The sequence below is a fragment of the Fopius arisanus genome, unplaced genomic scaffold (assembly GCF_000806365.1).
Source record: "Fopius arisanus strain USDA-PBARC FA_bdor unplaced genomic scaffold, ASM80636v1 scaffold00009, whole genome shotgun sequence".
Lineage (NCBI taxonomy): Eukaryota > Metazoa > Arthropoda > Insecta > Hymenoptera > Braconidae > Fopius > Fopius arisanus.
This window is the reverse complement of record NW_011887748.1, coordinates 1605741-1625850: the sequence shown is the minus strand read 5'-3', so window position 1 is coordinate 1625850 and position 20110 is coordinate 1605741. Positions and strand designations below refer to the sequence as shown.

General features: G+C 39.6%; 6 protein-coding genes across 10 annotated transcripts; 3 read left to right on the top strand and 3 right to left on the bottom strand.

Annotated features, from left to right (window-relative positions):
- Positions 1-3745: 3745 nt before the first annotated feature.
- On the bottom strand, positions 3746-4579 carry Cypl (peptidyl-prolyl cis-trans isomerase-like 1 Cypl). Its single transcript, XM_011317044.1, has 4 exons — positions 4487-4579; positions 4199-4422; positions 4001-4108; positions 3746-3925 (listed from the first exon to the last, which is right to left on the bottom strand). The coding sequence occupies exons 1-4, from the start codon at positions 4555-4557 to the stop codon at positions 3810-3812; spliced, it is 519 nt and encodes a 172-aa protein (XP_011315346.1). The 5' UTR covers positions 4558-4579; the 3' UTR covers positions 3746-3809.
- A 413-nt stretch (positions 4580-4992) lies between these two features.
- On the top strand, positions 4993-7617 carry alpha-Man-Ib (alpha-Mannosidase class I b). The gene is made up of 2 exons (XM_011317040.1): positions 4993-5779; positions 5847-7617. Exons 1-2 carry the CDS (start codon positions 5161-5163, stop codon positions 7040-7042), a joined length of 1815 nt encoding a protein of 604 aa, XP_011315342.1. The 5' UTR covers positions 4993-5160; the 3' UTR covers positions 7043-7617.
- Positions 7618-7848: 231 nt separating this feature from the next.
- garnet (adaptor-related protein complex 3, delta 1 subunit-like garnet) lies at positions 7849-12753 on the top strand. 2 transcript variants are annotated; one of them, XM_011317042.1, is made up of 6 exons: positions 7849-8275; positions 8350-8478; positions 8569-9204; positions 9565-9638; positions 9738-12456; positions 12517-12753. In XM_011317042.1, exons 2-6 carry the CDS (start codon positions 8383-8385, stop codon positions 12619-12621), a joined length of 3630 nt encoding a protein of 1209 aa, XP_011315344.1. In that variant the 5' UTR covers positions 7849-8275; positions 8350-8382; the 3' UTR covers positions 12622-12753. The 2 variants fall into 2 exon arrangements, with proteins under 2 accessions (XP_011315344.1, XP_011315343.1); XM_011317041.1 differs by having other exon boundaries at positions 7849-8478.
- Positions 12754-12783: 30 nt separating this feature from the next.
- asrij (OCIA domain-containing protein asrij) lies at positions 12784-14288 on the bottom strand. The gene is made up of 5 exons (XM_011317043.1): positions 14044-14288; positions 13666-13955; positions 13456-13598; positions 13259-13385; positions 12784-13201 (listed from the first exon to the last, which is right to left on the bottom strand). The coding sequence occupies exons 1-5, from the start codon at positions 14140-14142 to the stop codon at positions 13087-13089; spliced, it is 774 nt and encodes a 257-aa protein (XP_011315345.1). The 5' UTR covers positions 14143-14288; the 3' UTR covers positions 12784-13086.
- A 96-nt stretch (positions 14289-14384) lies between these two features.
- On the top strand, positions 14385-16580 carry Nup50 (nuclear pore complex protein Nup50). Of its 3 annotated transcripts, none has more exons than XM_011317037.1 (2): positions 14385-14749; positions 14821-16580. In XM_011317037.1, the coding sequence occupies exon 2, from the start codon at positions 14823-14825 to the stop codon at positions 16242-16244; it is 1422 nt and encodes a 473-aa protein (XP_011315339.1). In that variant the 5' UTR covers positions 14385-14749; positions 14821-14822; the 3' UTR covers positions 16245-16580. The 3 variants fall into 3 exon arrangements, with proteins under 3 accessions (XP_011315339.1, XP_011315340.1, XP_011315341.1); XM_011317038.1 differs by having other exon boundaries at positions 14386-14676; XM_011317039.1 differs by having other exon boundaries at positions 14386-14676; positions 14777-16580.
- A 291-nt stretch (positions 16581-16871) lies between these two features.
- Positions 16872-20070, bottom strand: mip130 (Myb-interacting protein 130). 2 transcript variants are annotated; one of them, XM_011317034.1, is made up of 3 exons: positions 19993-20070; positions 17522-19164; positions 16872-17431 (listed from the first exon to the last, which is right to left on the bottom strand). In XM_011317034.1, exons 1-3 carry the CDS (start codon positions 20009-20011, stop codon positions 17240-17242), a joined length of 1854 nt encoding a protein of 617 aa, XP_011315336.1. In that variant the 5' UTR covers positions 20012-20070; the 3' UTR covers positions 16872-17239. The 2 variants fall into 2 exon arrangements, with proteins under 2 accessions (XP_011315336.1, XP_011315337.1); XM_011317035.1 differs by lacking the exon at positions 19993-20070 and adding an exon at positions 19358-19834.
- Between the last annotated feature and the right edge of the window lie 40 nt (positions 20071-20110).

Below are 20110 nucleotides of genomic sequence, written 5' to 3'. Positions count from 1 at the left end.
GGCCGTCGGCGTGGTAGGCAAGCACGTTACCATTGAGACAACGCGCTCATTCTGAATAAATAATTTCATTAGGGGTATATGTTTAATCTATTGAATAATTTTTTTCATTTGAAATTCTACAGATGTGGCTTCCCCCTTCCACTCGTTCTATAGTCGGTTAAATTTCAGTTAAACAAATAAAATTCACCCTGTCGACTTGATGGACACCCCCAACATTGCGTGTGGCGCCCTCCCTCTCTTGGGGTGCAGCACTACGATGCCGCTGGAGTCACTCCAACCCCCAAAATGAGCCTCTAAAGATGGAAATAGCATTTTTTTCCAAAAATATTTTTTGAAAATTTGGAAAACATCTCTCTAAAAATGAGCATCCCCTATTTTTTTTCCTTCATTTTCTTCAGCCATTCTGTTACAGGCCGTCACCCTTGGCGCCATCTTCAAATTCAGGTAATACTAATTTTAATTTAGTGTCACTAGATCCCAAGAACTCAATCTCCATATCCTTTAGTTTATTTATTCTCTTTGAACAGTTCTGTACTGGTCCAGAGCACCAAAAAGTCATTACTCTAGTATTTTAAAAACAAAACGGTTAATCACATCTTCTGGTAATTAAAATATCTCTAAAAATTGCTAAATCGATCAGAAAATAACAGCAAAATTCTGCACAGTACATGCCCAATCAATCCCAATCGATTACATAATATTTTGCAAGTCCATAACCTGTAAAAGTTAAATAACTAATTAATATGTTGTATTTGAGGTTACAGTTTGATGGAAGTATCTCTCTGGTCCAGGATAAAGCCTCTCCTGCCATCAATAATCGCTCCTCTTCTCAGTGGATCTCTGATTTATGCTGACTGGCGTCACACCTACCTCTGGAAGAAGAGTATTGCTGCCCAGGAAGCCACTCGAGAAGAATTGCAAGGATGAAGCCACCATTCACAAAAACATTCTTATTTAAACAGGTAGCATTGAGTGCTGTTGCACCATTTATATTCTGGCAGGCAGGAGCCTGGCTAGACAGACAGGAGGATAACAGAATGATAAGGTTCCGGGACAAATCAGCACTTTATGGAAGGGAACTTAAACCAGGCGAGCAACCATCCTGGCCATAAAGTAATTCACCTTAAAACTCATAATGGAAATTGTTACGATACAGTGATAAATTTATTCCTGTCGTATTTCAGTATACAATTGGAAAAAATCAATGACAATTCCAAAAAGTAGATTAAAAGAATAAAAAATGTTTTCTCTACATTTTGTTACCCGTGATTCTAGCATTAGCCTAATATATTACAGCCCATTTACATGTTTTATTTAAATCTGAGTAAATATTAATAAATTGTTGTGGGTGTCATGAAAAATTAAGGAGACATTTCATATTCGTAACTTAAAATACTACTCTTCTGTGCGAATTCTTCTTTAATACTCAATTTTTTAAAGAGATACTTCAATTATCGGAAAATACTGAATTTTTTCACCATTGAAACTTTCTTTTTCATTTCACATTTCTTCTGTAAATTCTCTTTGTCAAATCGTTCGTTAGGAATTCTTCTCATGGTGCAGTTGTACGCCATTCGTTTCCTCTGCAGCCACTCATTTTGCTCCTCACTCCAGCTGACAGGTCTCTCTTTACTATCTTTCTTCACTTTCTCCTTTCCCTTATGGTGTCCCTTTTCCAGATTCAAATAAGAACACCTCTTATCATTATCCTCAATTCTCTCGTCTATTCGTCCAAGATCGATCATCCCATAATTCTGAAACCTCGTGTCGCTGTTTTTCGATACAAAAATATTTTCACTGAGCCTCTTTAATACTTTTTCACCTTCAATATGAGGTTTTCTTTCACTGAGAGTTCTGGTGAATGCTCGGGGCTTCTTGATAACCGCTGGATTGAATATCCTCGATGTAACAATAAACGAAGAATCTCCAATATCCGCGGAGAGAGTTGAATCGAGATCATCGTAGCTCATTTTTGGTTTCCTTTTGGTTGTCATACTCGTATACCCACTGTATCCAATACTTCCTTTACTCGAATGAATTAGTCCGTCAGACTGAAGTGGAACAGCAAAATTACTCGTCATTAACGAACTCCTCGAATTGGGTGGATTATTAATTATTTTCCCATCGGTACTGCTTTCTGATGTGACAGAGGCGCATCCCATTCCCTCACGTCCAATTTTTTCAGTGAGAGAATTCCCAATATTCCTGTCTCCCATTTTATTACTCGAATCTCTAGAATTTTTTCCTCTAGATATTATTGTATTTTGCGAAACGTTCGAGCTCTTCGAGAGAATTGTTTGCACAGAGCTAGTGGATCCTAGAGTCTCCAGAGAGCCCAATGATCTCTCCAAATTTTGCTTGAATCCCTGAGAGTCTTCAGATCGTTCATTAAATTCATCGACAGCTTCGGATTCAATACCCGGATGTTTAAACCGTTTTGAGGACAACTCGATGTGTTTAAGTTTGTCCTTGAGCAATCTCTCGAGTATTCTCAACTCTTTTTCTTTCTTGAATAGCAATCTCTCTCGATCGAAGAGCATGGCTTCCTTCTCTTTGATGACTGCCTCCCTAGCTCGAAGATTTTCCAGTCTCCTCATCCAATTGAACTCGAAAATTTTTTCAGTGACTTGCTCTGGCCTCTGAGTAATTGCTGTACAACCGTTTTTAAATCCATGCTGACAGAATTGATTTACACAGTCTTCTGGAGTCTCTCCCCGTTCGTCAATGGACATTAAACTGCTGGATCGTATGGAAAGTCTTTGCAGAGGCATCTTGGACTCCCTGAATTGCTCATTTCTGAACAGAGGACTGAACTCAGCGGTTTCTAATTTTTTTATGAATCCTGAAGGCTTTTGTTGATTCCTTCCACATAAATATGGGATATCGTACACCGGCTCTGCAGGAATTTCCTTAGAATTCGCGTCTTCATCGGATTCTGAATAATTAATCTCCAGTTTTACAAAATCCGTGGAGTTACTGGTATTTATATTCTCTTCGATATCACTACATTTCACTCCAACATTTGTCTCAATATTTTTGTCCTTATTTTTCAATTTTTCTCGACACGAGAATGGCACGTCGTATATTGGTTCATTGAGATAATCTGCTGATTGCTGATGTCCTTCAACCACTTCTTCATGTTCTGTGAAGTTTTCCGATGATTTTTCTAAGATTGAATGGTCGGAATGCTCAGAATCTTCCTGGATGCACTCCAGCTTGCTCGAGAAATCATTGTCTCTCAACAATTTTGCCACTTTCACATCGTCTATGAGATTTTTACTGGGGATTTCGCGGTTTAATGAAGGGATAATAAATGCTTCCACTCTGAATGTCGTCGACATTTTTTACACAGTCTTAAAAATATCGCACGTTTAACGTCACGGATGTAAATGATGTCTAGCCACTGTTGTAACATGAAGAGTTATGAGGATAATATTGTGCTTACGATTATGCACAGCGTCTTGTAACGGTCGGTTGGGACTGTGGATATGCGAGAATACGAGCAGAAAAAAGATAGAGAGAGGGAAAGAAGGAGAGGAAATGTCTTGAGACGCAGGTTGAAGAGCAGGTAAGAAAACCTGTCCCTTTTCTATATGTAGGACCCCTTGTGGGCCCCTTTTTGCTGATGCCAGCAAGTGGAGGATAGTTGACAATTTTAACGGAAGATGTGCTGGTATCGTGAATTAAAATAATATTATTGCAATCAAATGTATTTTTTTTTTTGCAATTAAATAAGACGGAAAAATGTGATAAAGCAGTATTACGAGTATTTATTATTCTGGAAATTATAAAATTTATTGTTTTTTTAATTAGGAATTTTTTATTGATCCTTTAACAATTTTTACTTCATCGATTGGACGATCGTTCTTATCGGTTTCGACTAGGCCAATTCGTTTCACTACGTTCATTCCAATGTGTATTCTCCCTGTGAAAAAAGAATGAATTTTTTAATTGAAATGTTTTAGAAATAAAATTAAATGTCGAGAGTATTCGCACGCACCGAAAATCGTGTGCTTTCCATCGAGCCATTGGGTTGGAGCCAAAGTAATGAAAAATTGCGATCCATTACTGTCTGGGCCTGAATTGGCCATTGACAAAATTCCTGCGCCTGAGATTATTCAAAGAGGGGCATGTGATGATAATAGAACAACCATTACTATTATTTTTTATTATTCTTTATGACTTTGCATTGTCATACCTGTGTGCTTCAGATCATCATGGATTTCATCATTGAAACACTCCCCATAAATGGAAACTCCACCCTTTCCAGTTCCAGTGGGATCTCCACCTTGTACCATGAAGTCCCTGATAATCCTGTGAAACTTGGTCCCGTTATAATACCCCCGTCTTGTCAATTCAGCAAAATTTCTACAAGTCAGTGGTGCATGTTTCCAATACAACTCAATCACAATTTCTCCCATCCTAAAAATAATTTTAATCAGTACTCGTTAATTAAAATTGACATTGTCATTAATTATAAACTCACGTTGTTTCCAAATTAACGAAGGGGGGCTGCCAGTGTTTATCAGGAATTCCAGAGATATTAGCGAGAGCCATTATTTATTGTGAACATAAACAATTACTCACTTAACCTAAAGCTTTTTCAATACCAGATGTAATAATTATGGCTATATTAGTTTTTTTTATTTTATTGAAGGAGCTGTGCAGTGTATTGGTGCTGAATAATGCGATTTTTTATTTCTGGTCAATGTATATTTATTGGAGCACAATTTGTTGATGTTTATTTGGATTTAAATAACTGTCTTTCCCTGCAGGCAGACCCATGAACTATGCAATTGCACGTCAGCTGTTTAGTCGACAACAAATGGTGAGGTGAGAAGCTCTCAGTGCTGCTAGTTACTTTTTAGAACCAAAAGTGTATACAGGAAGTTGTCATGGTTGACACATTCATCATCCCTCACTGAATTCCTCTCGATATTCCGGAAAGCCATGTATAATCCAGCAATCCCCCAAAATTTCATTTAATCGCGAATTCTGCACGACAAGAAATTAATCTATACAATCGCTAAATGAGTTCTAAGATATTTACAAGTCTGTGTTCAAAATTCATGTGGATTTTTGGAGTAGACCGGAGTGGATATTTAACCTCACTCCCAACGACAATAAAAAAATAAGGGAGACAAGGGAAATTACCTGAAAATGTTGCCACGAGACACGGGTAAGACTGACTACATAAGTTTGAATATAAATGATCCTGGAACTTACCTGAAACCATCGAGAAGCCTGTGGAGAAAATGGAATCAGATGTCGAGATTTCAACGTAATGTTTTTTGGTTCCTAGTCATCACGATTCTTCTCATTTTATTTTATCTCCTTCCTGGTGACACAAAAAATATTATTCTCGAAGACACCAATGATTACGTCAATGGTAAAGTGATTGAGGTGACTTCAAAGGTGGATAAAGCTCAAGAGGAAGTGGTGGTGGTGGTGGACAGTGAAAATCAGGGTGTAGGTCCAGGTGGCGGTGGCGAGGTCATCGAAGAGCCTGAATTTCAACCTGAGATCAATCAGGTTGACGATGATCAGATCAACGAACCTCCACAACCCAAACCCAATGCTGTGGTTTTCCATGGGCCTCAGAATGACAGGCAGAAGGCCATTGTCAGGGCTTTCAAACATTCGTGGGATGGATATGTAAAATATGCTTGGGGACATGATAATGTTAAACCTATCTCGAGAGGATATCACGAATGGTTTGGCTTGGGACTCACCATCGTCGACGCTCTGGACACCATGTACATTATGGGACTTGGAGAAGGTGAGAATTTCGTGCAACTCATTAATTAATTCATTAATTCCTCCATTTATTTGTTATATTTCTTCAGAATTCAAACGGGCCCGTTCTTGGATAGAGGAGAATCTGGTTTTCCACAATAACCGAGACGTAAACCTCTTTGAAGTTACTATAAGAGTCCTGGGGGGTCTGCTATCTGCATATCATCTCTCTGGCGATAAAATATTCCTCGATAAAGCCATTGACCTGGGTGATAGAATGATGCCAGCATTTTCAACAAGATCTGGAGTACCTTATTCAGACGTTAACTTGGGAACAAAGAGTGCTCATCATCCTAAATGGGGACCTGACAGTAGTACCAGTGAGGTAACGTCAATTCAACTGGAATTTCGAGAGCTCAGTAGAATTACAGGTCAACCGAGATTCGAGGCTGCTGTTTCCAAAGTCTCAGAACACGTTCATAATTTGGATAAATACGATGGGTTAGTGCCAATATTTATCAATGCGAATACTGGATTATTCAGGGAATATGCGACTATTACACTTGGGGCTCGTGGAGACAGTTACTACGAGTACTTATTAAAACAGTGGGTACAAACTGGCAGGACAATTGATTATTTGAGGGATGATTATGTTGCTGGCATTCAGGGGACCCAGAAGCACTTGGTGAGACGAACGGCGAAGGATAAATATTTATTTATTGCTGAATTAATTGGGGCCTCCAGGGATATGAAACCTAAGATGGATCATTTAACTTGTTATTTACCGGGGACACTAGCTTTGGGGGTTCATAATGGTCTTCCAGCTGAGCATATGGATTTTGCCAAAGAATTAACCAGGACTTGCTATCAAACACACCTCATACAGCCCACATTTCTTGCCCCAGAAATCACTTATTTCAATGTTCAAGATAGTGATATTGAGGAGAGAGAGAGTCAGATGGATATGTACATCAAGACAACAGATGCTCATAATTTATTACGTCCCGAATTCATCGAGAGTCTCTTCTACATGTGGTACTTCACTGGGAATAAGACTTATCAAGACTGGGGTTGGCTGATATTTCAAGGCTTTGAGAATTACACAAAAGTTGAGAATGGCTATACAAGCATTGGAAATGTCAGAAATCCCCAGAATACACGACCCAGGGATATGACTGAGAGTTTTTGGTTCGGTGAGACACTGAAATACTTTTATCTCTTATTTGATGACACCAGACAGCTCATAAATCTTGATAGATGGGTTTTTAATTCCGAGGGACATCCTCTGCCAGTTCACGAATCATAACAACTTAATTGTTTAATTCGATGATAATATTTCCTGTTTACCGGAGGGGTACAGGCATTGGGAAACATGAGGCCAGTGGGAATGGTATTTTTAAGAGTACTTAAAATCTTTGAAAAGAAATTCCTCAGATATACCTTATCTGGAAGGTTGAGTGTTTAATAAACGTGCGAGATCTCTTCTTTTGTAAAAAAAAAACACGAAACGTCTAGTCGTCATTCATGTTGTTGCTAATTTATGTCAAGCCCAATGTTTCGTGCCAGACACCTTGGCATTCTTTTTAATGAATTGTCATTTTTCACATTGTGACAAATGTGAATTACCAAATTTTACACATTGATTTCCAATTTTTTATTCAGAATAATTTTTTAAAAGACGAACGAACTTTCAGTGGAATTCAGTTAAGTAGAATCGCTTGGCACAGTTAATTGTAAATAAACTAGTTGATGATTTTGATATTGAATTACTATGCCTGAGACTCAACTTTGAGTCCCATAAAATCCTCTTAGTCGTGTCTCAGCCATTAGAATAAATGAGCCATTGTATAAAGATTAAATAAAAACTCAAGTAGCAACCTACGACATTTTCAAACTTACAATATATTCCACACCGATATTTATCTGCTATTCTGTGAAGGAGCACTAGGGTGATACTAATCATGATAACTAACAAATAAAAATTATGACAAGAAATAACCTTGGGATTTATTCTCTTCGCGATGAATTTCTCCACAAAAATGATTGAAAGCTTTGTTTTGTCATCTTCATTTGTATTTTTATATTTTTTTTTTCAACAATCAAGCGCCATCTATTCCATATGGCTTGGATATTCGTGTCTCACATCGTATCGTGTCTTGACAAGTTGGTCACCGGCAACAGTTTCAATTGGCTCATTTTTTTCACACCCCTCATTTTTTCTAACCCATCCCTTCCTTTGCCAATCAATTTGGAAAAAAAAAACAGCTGATATCGACTAGTATTCACTATTTTTCATCCCCCACAAAGCAATAAACCCGAACTAATACTTCTCTGGAAGGGAGTGTTGAATCGCTCGAAACCCCAGTGGGCGTCAAGTGATTTTTATTTTTATTATTATCATTATTATTTCTTCTCATCGAATTACATATGTATATGGAGGATAATCTCCAGCTAATTGGATAAATGTCTGGTTGATAAATTCTATGGAACTAGGATGCGATAGGAAGTGTGAAACGAGAGTTGAGTGGAGGTTTGACAAGTGAGACTGACGGAGTAACAGTATAGGACGTAGGATAAACTGTTAAATTCCTCAAGTTTTTTTTTCCCCTTCAGACCGTAAAATTGATTAACATCTTCCTCGGTGAAATGGCTCTGCGAAAAGTTAAAGGCAATTTCGAACGCATGTTCGATAAGAATTTGACGGATTTGGTGCGTGGAATCAGGAACAATAAGAATAATGAGGTAATTATTGGGGAATTGTTGGCTTTCAAGTGGGTTAACCTAGATAAAGACTCTTATGTTTTATCCCGTAATTTTCTTATTCGCTTGTAGGCGAAATATATTGCACAGTGCATTGAGGAAATAAAACAGGAGCTGCGACAGGACAATATCGCTGTCAAGGCAAATGCTGTTGCCAAACTGATGTATCTCCAGATGTTGGGGTATGATATCAGCTGGGCTGGTTTCAATATCATCGAAGTCATGTCGTCTGGCAAATTTACGTACAAGAGAATTGGCTATCTAGCTGGCAGCCAGAGTTTCCACATGGACACTGAACTCTTGATGTTAACCACAAATATGATCCGGAAAGATCTCAATAGTCAAAATCAGTATGATGCTGGATTGGCCTTGAGTGGATTGTCCTGCTTCATAAGTCCAGACCTAGCTAAGGATCTCGTCAATGACATCATGACCCTTCTGACCAGCACGAAGCCATACCTCAGGAAGAAGGCTGTGTTGATGATGTACAAAGTGTTCTTAAGGTTCCCTGAGGCCCTCAGACCTGCTTTCCCCAGGCTCAAGGAGAAACTCGAAGATCCTGACAGTGGAGTTCAATCTGCTGCTGTCAATGTTGTCTGCGAACTAGCTAGAAAAAATCCTAAAAATTATTTGAGTCTCGCACCGATATTCTTCAAGCTCATGACAACTTCCACGAATAATTGGATGCTTATTAAAATTATCAAATTGGTGAGTCTTTGATTTTCTTCAGAATTTATTTAACGTTCCCTTTTTCGTAGACAATGGTACGGTATTTCACATGAGAAAATTCATTTCTTATCATTCAATTCAATTTTTTCCACTCAGTTTGCAACGGTTACACTGATTGAGCCAAAGCTGGGTAGGCAATTGACTCAGCCTCTCATTGATCTCATATGCAGGTTTAAAATTAAATTTGAACAAAAACGAAAATTATTGCTAGAAATTATTACAAATATATTGTTGTGCTTCAGTAAAATCGATGAGATTAGAGATTTCATGAATTCAGTTAGATAATCCTCTATATTAATTTGTAGTAGTGACAGTTTATTTTTCACGTGCAATTTGCAGTTTGGCGCGTTGACTCCGCTAGAACCTAGGCTTGGAAAAAAACTTATAGAACCTCTGACCAATTTAATACACAGGTAACGGATTTTTTTCTGCTTCAAGTCGAAATTCCATCAGCTAGTTGCAGTAGAAATTAAATAATCGACCTTCCTCTGAAAAAAAAATTTCCCTTACAGTACATCGGCGATGTCACTTCTTTACGAGTGCATAAACACAGTAATCGCAGTGTTAATTTCCATTTCCTCGGGAATGCCCAATCACTCAGACTCAATTCAGCTTTGCGTTCAAAAGCTGCGGATTCTCATCGAAGATTCCGATCAAAATTTGAAATATCTGGGGCTTCTGGCAATGTCAAAAATCCTGAAGACACATCCAAAGAGTGTGCAAGCCCACAAAGATCTTATAATGCAGTGCCTAGACGACAAAGACGAGAGCATTCGATTGCGTGCCCTTGACCTTCTGTACGGCATGGTATCCAAGAAAAATCTGATGGAAATTGTCCGAAAACTGATGATCCACATGGACAAGGCTGAAGGAACAACTTACAGAGATGAACTTCTCTCGAAAATCATTCAAATCTGTTCGCAGAATAATTATCAATTCATTACATACTTCGAGTGGTACATTTCCGTTCTCGTTGACTTGACTAAAATGGAAGGTACCAAGCATGGACAATTAGTTGCCACTCAATTGCTTGATGTTGCAATCAGGGTCCAAGCAATAAGAAAATGCGCAGTTCAACAATGTGCCTTACTACTTGACAATGCACATTTACTCACTGGAACACCGCGAGCAACAATGTGCGAAGTACTGTACGCAGCAGCCTGGATTTGTGGTGAATTTTCATCAGAGCTCGATGATCCCATAGCAACATTAAAATCCATGCTTAAATCACAAGCATCGAGCCTTCCTGGTCACATACAAGCGGTTTACGTTCACAATATATTGAAATTAGCAGCCATGACATTAAATAAAGCTCAGGAGGAAAATGATCGAGAGACGATGGAAGAGATATTCGCCCTGAAGGACGGAATGAATGAGTTCATTTGCAGTGGTGATCTCGAGGTGCAGGAGAGGGCAACAGCTGTTCTAGTTTTGTTCGATTATCTTAAAGAGAATCCATCATTGATCAAGGAGCTTGCAGATACTTTTCAGGGTGAGCTGAATCCAGTTGCTCCAAAGGCACAGCGAAAAGTACCAATTCCTGAGGGACTCGATCTCGATTCCTGGATCAATGATCCACCCTCTGAGAGCTCTGACGACGAAGACTTGGATATGAATGATATATTTGTTAAAAGTGAGAAGAATAGTGAGTATGGGGAGAAAAAGACTGTTGAATTGACGTCTGAAGAGCTCCAGAGGAGGCGAGATCTCAGGAAAATAGAGCAGGAGAACAATCCACATTATTTGAAGGGCCACTCAAGTCCCAAGAATTATCATTACAATAATGATAAAAGTGATGATTACGATCACATTCCAATCGCAAAGCTCGACATCCCAGTTTCTTTGAAGATAAATTCGCTCAGTTCAAAATTCTCAGTTGATGATAAGAGGTTGAAATCTGATAAAAAGAAGGATAAGACCAAGAAGAAACATCATTCGAAAAAGGGCAAGAGGGATTTGAAGGAGAGCTCGGACGAGGAGCAAGACAACGATTATCCAGCACATTTTGTTAATACTGGAATTGGAGAGCTGCCACCAGGAGCAGAGCTGAGTGATAACGATGATAATAATATTTCTGATGTTAATGATCCTCACAGGGCTTTGAATATCGATCTCGATATTCCTTTGCGAGAGGACGAGAGATTGCCAGTACTTGAGCATCGGCCAGGCCCCAGAGACTCCAAGAATAATCCTGAGAAGTCCGAGAGAAAGGGTAAGAGTTCAAAGAAAATTAAGAAAAAGACGAAGGAAGAGAAGAGAGAGCGCAGCAATTCAGAGAATCAAAATAACATTGATCTCTGGCTTGGCAATGACATAGCTATTCATAATAAGGAAAATGAGATTACAAGTGACTCTCTAAATGTAGAGAATAAGGATAATGATGTTGATGATGGTGATGAGGGGGAGAAGAAGAAGGAGTCTAAGAAGAAAGGTGGAAAGGCGAAGAAGAAGAAGAGGAAGGAGGAGGAAGGTAAGAGGAAGAAGAAAAAGAGCGAGAGCAAGCAGAATACGTCGGGGTATGAAGAGACTGCGGGTATTTCTACCCCGTCTAAAGAGATTGTACCGGGACTTAGCGTTAATTTTCATGAAAGTAATGAGGAAACACTCAATAATCTCTATCAAATGCCCAGTGGACACCAGGAGCTTGCGAAAAATGACAAAATGAAGATGATGTTCGAATTGAAGCAATTGCCACATGAAAATGGAAAACTCATCGTTTCAATTTTTTTGGTCAATTGCGGTGATAAAGTCATCAAAGACTTGGACTTGGATGTCACAGACTCGTCGACCTTGAAACTAGTTAGAAACTTAAATGAAGAATCTGGGATCAAGATAAGAGTTAAATTGGCACCTCAAGCTACAACAGAGGTACATCTTCCTATTCTTATTGTTGATGATACATTTGCCCAAAAATTGAGGGGAAGTCTGAGTTATTTCGTCGACAACTCTTCAGCGATGATTCAGGAGAAATTGGATTTTGTTTTGAAATTCTCATGCTGTGATTTTATCACTGGAAATTTACCGCACGGTGATATTCTGACGGAATTACTTGGCAGCGATATGTTGCAATTTAAAACGAAAAATAATGTCGACATTTCCCTAAATCTTGGCCAAATTGTGGAAATGGTTTGTCAGAGGTGTAATTTAACCCTCGTAGAGCAGGTTGATGATGCAGCATCTCTATACGGTAATTCGTTGATGGGTCATCACGTGTGCCTTTTATTCAAAAAGGTGAGTAGTAATTGCAGTAAAAAATTTATCTCTATTTACCACCAATTTCTCACCTTTCAGAAATCATCAGACGCATCTTCAAGTCTTTCAATTGAGGGCAAGGGAGACAATAATTCATTATTATCTGGGATTATCGAGGAAATTGTCAATACAATTACGAAATAAAGAGAGGACTATGCAGATTTATATAAATTTCAAAACGTTGATTGAGAAATATGTTGCTCATTATAGAGATTGCGGTGGAAAATGATTTTTTTTTTAACCTTTCAGTCTGTAATATTTTTTTAATTTAAAGAAAATACGTTCTTGTTGAATTAAAATCGATAGTTATGTCAAACTAATATTTTTATTGAGCCAAATGATTTTTATATCGCAAGGATTTTTGTACCTTGCATCATTGAATGGTGCTACAGTTCATTTAATCCTTGAATTGTAAATAATAAAATCATCTTTATTCCTGGGTACACCCAAAAGTTAATGAATTTGAGAATAAAAAAAATTTCATAAATGTATACAATAAACTCTATCATTTGCTCCGTGCCGCATTCATAACTGCATTTTTTTATTCAGTAATAGACAATTGTACTTTGGAGCAAATAGAGCGAAAAAAACTAGTGCACTTATTGCAATTCAACGGAGAAAGTCATCACTGGCTGGACGAGCTGGTGCATCATAATATCCACTTGGACTAGATCTGGATTCTGGATATTGTTGGGGTGGGTTTCCTGGGGCCGTCGGAGATCTCCTGAAAGCATGAATGAATTAATAATTTTATTAATACATTATAAATTAATGTGAGAACCTCGTCGTCGATGATTGCTGGCTCTGAGTGCGCTGGTATTGCTCACGATTTTCACGTCGAAGATCATCGAAAGTTATGAAAGCAGAAGTCGCTGGAGGTAGAGGTGGATCTAGCGCATAATGAGTATCTGGAAAGGGATTTCCTAGGGTTACAATAAAATTACAATAAAAATAATTTTATTCAACCGAGTAATTCACCTAAATCATTTTGACCTCTTGGTGCATCCTCGAACCCATTGGACTGGTGTGTATCAAAATCAAGGGATGATGTCATCGGACCAGAGTCAGTAGGCAACATACTATCAAACCAGGAACTGCTATCCTGAAGAGGGACTTCGACCCTAAAACGTGTATTAATAAGGTTAGACGGGGACTGATTAGGATTTTGTAATGACTTCAGGGTCGTACTTGACTCGTGGCTGTTTGCCCTGGGCCTGCAAAATCCTCTCCTTCAAAGTACTCTCAGGAAGAGCCAATAATTTCTCCATGCAAATCGATCGGTAAGACATTGTTCCCACTAAAAATCCCATTATCGAAGATCCAAACCACAACAAGGGATACCGGGGAATTTTTCCGGTTTTCATAAAATAGTAAAGACTACCACCGGTCACTGCACCCAGAGGAAGGCCTCTGTGATATACAGCATTGTGTTGGCACTCTTTCAGAATTTTCAGTTCTTGAGGAGTTAATTGTAAATTCTGGAAAAAATCATGGGTACATTGCAATATTTTTGCAATTCATACAAGAGTGGGATGTTGGGAAGAGGAAAATTCAGAGGTACCCTACCATAGCCTCTGCAATCCGCTTATTGTCGAGATCTTCTGATGTAAGTAGAACATTATCATTGTATTCAGAGGGGAATCCATTCTTCATTGATGTATCCATCACTGGAATTCAACTTTAAATGGCCTGAAATAATATAACACGATTATTACTCTGAATGCACTATTATTTATTCCTTCAGTAAAAAAAAGGATGGACTGCAAAATGTCATGCAAAGAGGATTGACGGCGGTGAGCCGAAGGGTGCGTTTTCATGTGAACAAATCGCAGGTGCAATCCACTGCGTCGAACTTACTGCGCATGCTTCGTGGCGGTTTATTTGAATACAACATACAGTTCTCTATTTCTGTTACAAAAAAATTACAATTATTCCAGAAACTCTTTGAAACTGTATAGCTCTCGATGGAGTAATGATATGGAAACAGGAAAAAAGATATCTAGGTCAATTGACTCTATGGGAATTAATTACAACGGAATCAAATAACGCGGGCGAATGGTAAAGTTGTATAAACATCTGTAAACGTGACACTCTCCCGCGCAGTCTGACTCCCCAGATATTTTGATTGAACAGAATTCAGGGTGAATTCAATTATCTAACGAGACTAATACAACGCAACTTCATTGATACCATATTCAGGTAACGAGAATCTCTGAAAAGTGTAAACAAAACACTGCCTACCCTCGATAATTCTGGGCAGCAACAATTTGAGGTTAGATCTAACCTCAGAATTTTCCAGTACCATCGAGCATTTCCAACATATCATTCTGATTTTTAATGCAGTGATGGCAAGTAAGCGAACAGCAACATCCGAATTGAATCACGAAAATTGGAACAGTGAGGACGTACCCGAGGACGCAGGAAAATTTGCTGTAGCATCGCACGAAATTCTCGAGAAGAGAGTTGTGAGAACCGCCAAGAGAAGATTAGGAGGAGGTGAAGGTGGAGCTACGAAAAATGCTTTTGGATCATTCGCAGGATTCAAAACATCGCCAACAGCCACAACAGCAGCCTTCAGTTTTCTAAAATCAAAGTCAGCGCCTGCAATCCCTTCGTCTCAGCCCTCGACGATGTTCTCACTGACATCATCCAGCAATGGCTCAGCGCAGACCCCCGAGAACGGGTTGTCCATGTCGTCAATGCCCTCGATGCACCTGGAGAAGCCATCGGAAAGCCAGCAGAAGCCATTGCAAGAGAAAAAGGAAACAATATTCAAGGAGTCCTCTGAGTACTTCGCCAAGCTCAAGGGTCTGAACGAGAGTGTTGCTCAGTGGATAAAGACCCACGTGGACGCCAACCCCTTCTGCATCCTGACTCCAATCTTCAGAGATTACGACAGGTACCTCAAGGAGATCGAAGCTAAACGTGAGGAGCAGACAGTAAAGACATCAGAGGATGCTAAAACCTCCAAGGAACCACCAAAGTCTGGACTGTTTGAAATGCCGACGAAGAATCCCTCTGATTCCTCGGACTCTGTGTTCACCCAGAAGACTGCTCCCACCTCAGGATCCATCTTTGGTTCTGGACCCTCTGGAAAGTCGATTTTCGAGGATGCTGAGGGAAAAAATGCATTCGGAGGTGATGCGAATCCATTCTTAAATAAAAAAACAGAATCTCCAAATAAACTTGCGGAGCAGAAGCTAGAGAAGACGGAGACGAAAGCTCTCTCATTTCCTCAGACGACTACTGGTACCTTCAGCTTCGGTCAGAGCTCAACCACTGGTACAAGCTCTGCGAGCTTCACCTTTGGCTCTGGGAAGCCATTCTCCTTCGGTAGCAGTGTCGTGGCTCCACAGGTTTCTGAGGGAAAAGACGGGGCCGAGGGTAATGAAGACGAGGATGAGCCACCGAAGGTCGAATTCAAACCAGTCACTGAAGCGGGGGCTATTTACGAAAAAAGGTGCAAAGTATTCTTTAAGAAGGACAAGGTCTACAGTGATCGAGGAGTAGGAATTCTTTTCTTGAAGCCAACGCCCAGTGGAAAAACACAATTAATCGTTCGGGCTGAAAATTCCCTGGGGAATCTACTCCTGAATACTCTCTTGACAGAATCACTTCGCACCCAGAGGATGAATAAAAATACTGTAATGCTGGTCTGTTTGCCATTGCCAGACTCTCAACCCCCTCCAGTTCCAGTGCTCTTCAGGGTCAAGACCAGCGAGGATGCTGACAGTCTCCTCGAGCAACTCGATAGCCACAAAAAATAATTAGGTAGTACCTCATCAGCCAGTATCGAAATTTTGATCAATCAAATTCTAGAATAGTATTTAAGTTGTTAAATTACTAGTGGCAAGTCTATGAGATCGTGGTTAGTCAGGATTTCAAAATTTTTAATGACACTCGCAATAACTAATTTGTTTGGAAAGAAAAATTCCTATGTGACGATATTAGTGGAATTCTGTTCATTCGATTGATCAAAAACTTTGGGTGATTCAATTTTTGTAATGAAAATTATTATTATTACATAACTTGATTTTTTACTACCATTCGGTTAAATATGAAACTGTACGCTACGTAAGCACTTGTATATATAATAAAGAAAAAAGTTTCAATCTACAATTTTTTTTAATTAATGCTTGATTCGATCTTTAAATCAAACCATGGGGAAGAAGAAAACCTCATAATTCTTTATGTGTATGTATTTAAATCAAACGTTAATAGTTATTAAATTTACATAAAATATTACGTTCCTCCATGATATAATAAGCATATACAATATCGTTATTTCACTTCATTTTTCATTGAATCCTAAAAACTAATGATAACGCGACTTAATCCGTAACTCCTTAAATTGCAATAAATTATCTCTTCATTTTCATTCCATATTTTTTCCGAAATTCAGACTCAATTCAAAGCCATGGTATGTCCCCCATGAATCCCAAAGAATAATAAAATTCATATTCCGCCATTAACAAGTGCCAGTCCAGTAAAATTAAGAAGAAATAAAAGGAAAAAAAAAATCTATTCGATGAGAAACGAAAAACAAAAACTCTAGGTGGCAGTAAAGGTGGAGATTCCACAGTGATTATACCATCGTAAGTGCAAAAGCATCATTTTGTATGTACAAAAAAGTGATGCCTCATTAGTCCTGAGAAGGACAGAATCATCCTCATGATAATAATGAATCTCTTTCTATACAATTTATCAATATAATTGAACTCTGATCTTTAGTACTTCATCGGTGATTGTGGTCTTCCTCTTGCTAGGCTTTTGGTGCCATGAATGGGGTGAGTGATCCTGTCTGGCCCAAACCAAGCTGAATGTGTTGCATGTGAATTTCTACGCAATTTTGAAACACCTGTTGATTCTGAGGACTCAGTCGTGATCTTATTTGATCCATCGTCCCCTGGAGAACTTTCAACTCGTACGCATTACGATCTGAATCTGATAAACACTGAAAAAAAAATATCACAAAACGAAATTGATAATAGCTCGAATGGAAAAAGAATGATTTCATGAATAATTGATGATGGAAAATAATCACCTTCACTTGCAGCATAAGAGCAGTTAAATCAGTGACCAACTGATTCATCTTCGTAGGTGCCTTATCATTGATAATATTATTCCTGGACACCATATCAGCAGCTTCCTGTCTACATTTTTCCCTCAAATGGGAGGGCACCAGCATTGCCGCCACCGAGGGCTCAGGTGCGATCTCCTGGCAGAGATCCTGTACCTCATTGAGGAACTCCTGGAGAGCAGTATTCATTTTCTCCAGCTCCACGACAACGGAAGCGTATTTCCTCTCAAAATCAGGTGATAGGGACTCCCCAAAGGATCTTCTTCTCTCAGCTTCAGTGTTCATCTCTTTGAGTTTTTTTATTTTAATTTTTTTAGCCGCAAGAATTTTGTTAACCTTCACCATGAACTCGAGGAGTTTGAGGGGATATCCATTCATCGTGCCCCCACCAATGTGACTTTTCTTAGGAACTGAGACTGCGGCATTTGAGATAAGGGGATCGTTGTTGGATCTTGGTGAACGCAATTTATAGGCATAGGGAGGTGAAGGAACGTACTGGACGTGCCTGGGCCTGAATTTCTGAGCAAATGAAGCGACACTGATTGTCTCTGGTGGTTCGTTCGACAGGACTTCGTAGTCAGGTACACTGTGAGTACCCAGACCCGCTCTCTCGAAGGTTATCCTGTAGGTGTTGTTGCTCGTGTCCACAGCATCGATACTACCAGTGAAAAGACCATCCTGGGGCTTTCTCAGTCTCGCTGTGACTTTCGTGCCAATAACCAGCTGAAGGGGAATCTCTGGGGGCAGATCTTTAAAGCTGTTGGCATCAGCTGTTTTTCTCTGCTGGAGCATCCTGATCTTCTGCCTCTTGCGCTCCAACTCTCTTCTCTCCTCCTCGAAGAAGGACTGGGAGCATCTCCTGGGCTTGCCCATCATCCTTCTGATCTTGCACCACTCGACTCTCGTCAGTTTTCGTGATTTCAGCTGGGGGAACGACTCCTTCAGGCAGATCATGAAGTCATTATCACCTTCGAAGAGGGTTTTGTCGAGGTTACTGTAAAACCACTCATAGCAGACCCATTTGTGGGCCTTGGGGAGCTTCAGGAGATTCCGAAGACGCATTCCTATTTTCTGCCCCACTTTGCGGTCTGGTGAACCTGGGGCCAGGGGCTTCTCCGGTTCTTTTTCAATTTTGATGGGTGTTTTTGGTGGTGGAGGCGGTGGAGGTGTCTGGGGAATAATTTTTTTGGGCTCAGTGGAGGAGCGGGTTTGACGCTTTGGAGGAGATGGACGTGGAATTTTACGGGGCGAGGGCTTGAGGTCTATTGTTCCTGGCTCCTTTTTTATTCTGTGGTGTGGGTGATTTACCAAGATGTCATCGTAGAATAATTTATTCTTCTTTCTTATTCTCGCCGGCATGCCACGACGATTTAGCACTTGTACTGGTTGAGGAGGATTCTGCTTCTTTGGAGGTGGTTTAGTTCCCACTCTCTGAAGACCTAGAGCAGCAGGTCCCAGCTCTGGCATCGGTTCTGAATCCTCAGTCTCCATCTCGAAGGAGTTGTTGTGGTCAATATCCATTGAATCCTCATCAATCTCCGTTTTTATCTCGTCCAATGACGGATAGCCACCGTTTTTCATGGTTAGCAAGGTTTCAGCTGACTCGTCTGCACAAGTACATCATCAAAACCCAATTTACTACCATTTGAACAATTAATTTTATCAATAAATAAAACGCTTCATCTCCTGCAGAATCTTCTCAAATCATTAAAAAATAAAAACTCGTGGGTAATCTGTGAATTCAATGAATCGAAGGAGGCGAAAAAAAAATTCAAAAATTCAAAAGAAAAATCGGTTTACCCATGGCCACTCGAAATTTTTCAAACGTACAAATGCATTTTCAAACAGAACTCGATGTTAAGTATCAAGAGCCATTCACAAATCGTCACCTCCAGAAACAAATGAAACACAGACACGAAATCTCGGCAACAAACATTTCATATTCGCCCTGAACCCGACAAATCTCTAAACCCGAATTTTTTTGGTGAAAAAAAAAAAAATCTCGCGACCTAACCAAGCTGCTATTTCACCGTCCCAACCCGAAGTAAACACCAACGCGCGCGTCCAACTCGAATCTTCAACAAAATCATCAAAACCCCATCACAACCCCGACCTCCCCCCAAAAAAAACCCCAAAACCCAATCAATCATTTCCATAATTGACAAATAAACGCTGAAAATAGAAGTTTTTGTGAAAATAATCGTGTCAGTCGTCCCGCTTGAATTGTGCATTGGTGATTTTTGAAATTTTGAACCAGCCACGTACGGGGCTCGTTCAATCGCTGATATCGGATATAAAAGTGCTCCTGGAGCCGATGTTTTTTGACTAGTCGATGACCATCGGTATCGCGTACGAGGAGCGTTAACATTCTTCGTAATTTTTTCCATCTTAATTAACTTAAAACTAGGGATAATTACGTGAATAATTCCACTCACTTTCAATCGTGTCCGCCATGTTGCCCTTTACTGGTGCATTGTGGGTAAAGCAGTTTACGCGGAAGCGCCTCCATTTGAAATCGGTTGTTCTCGTGAGTTCTCGTAATTTCCCCTCACC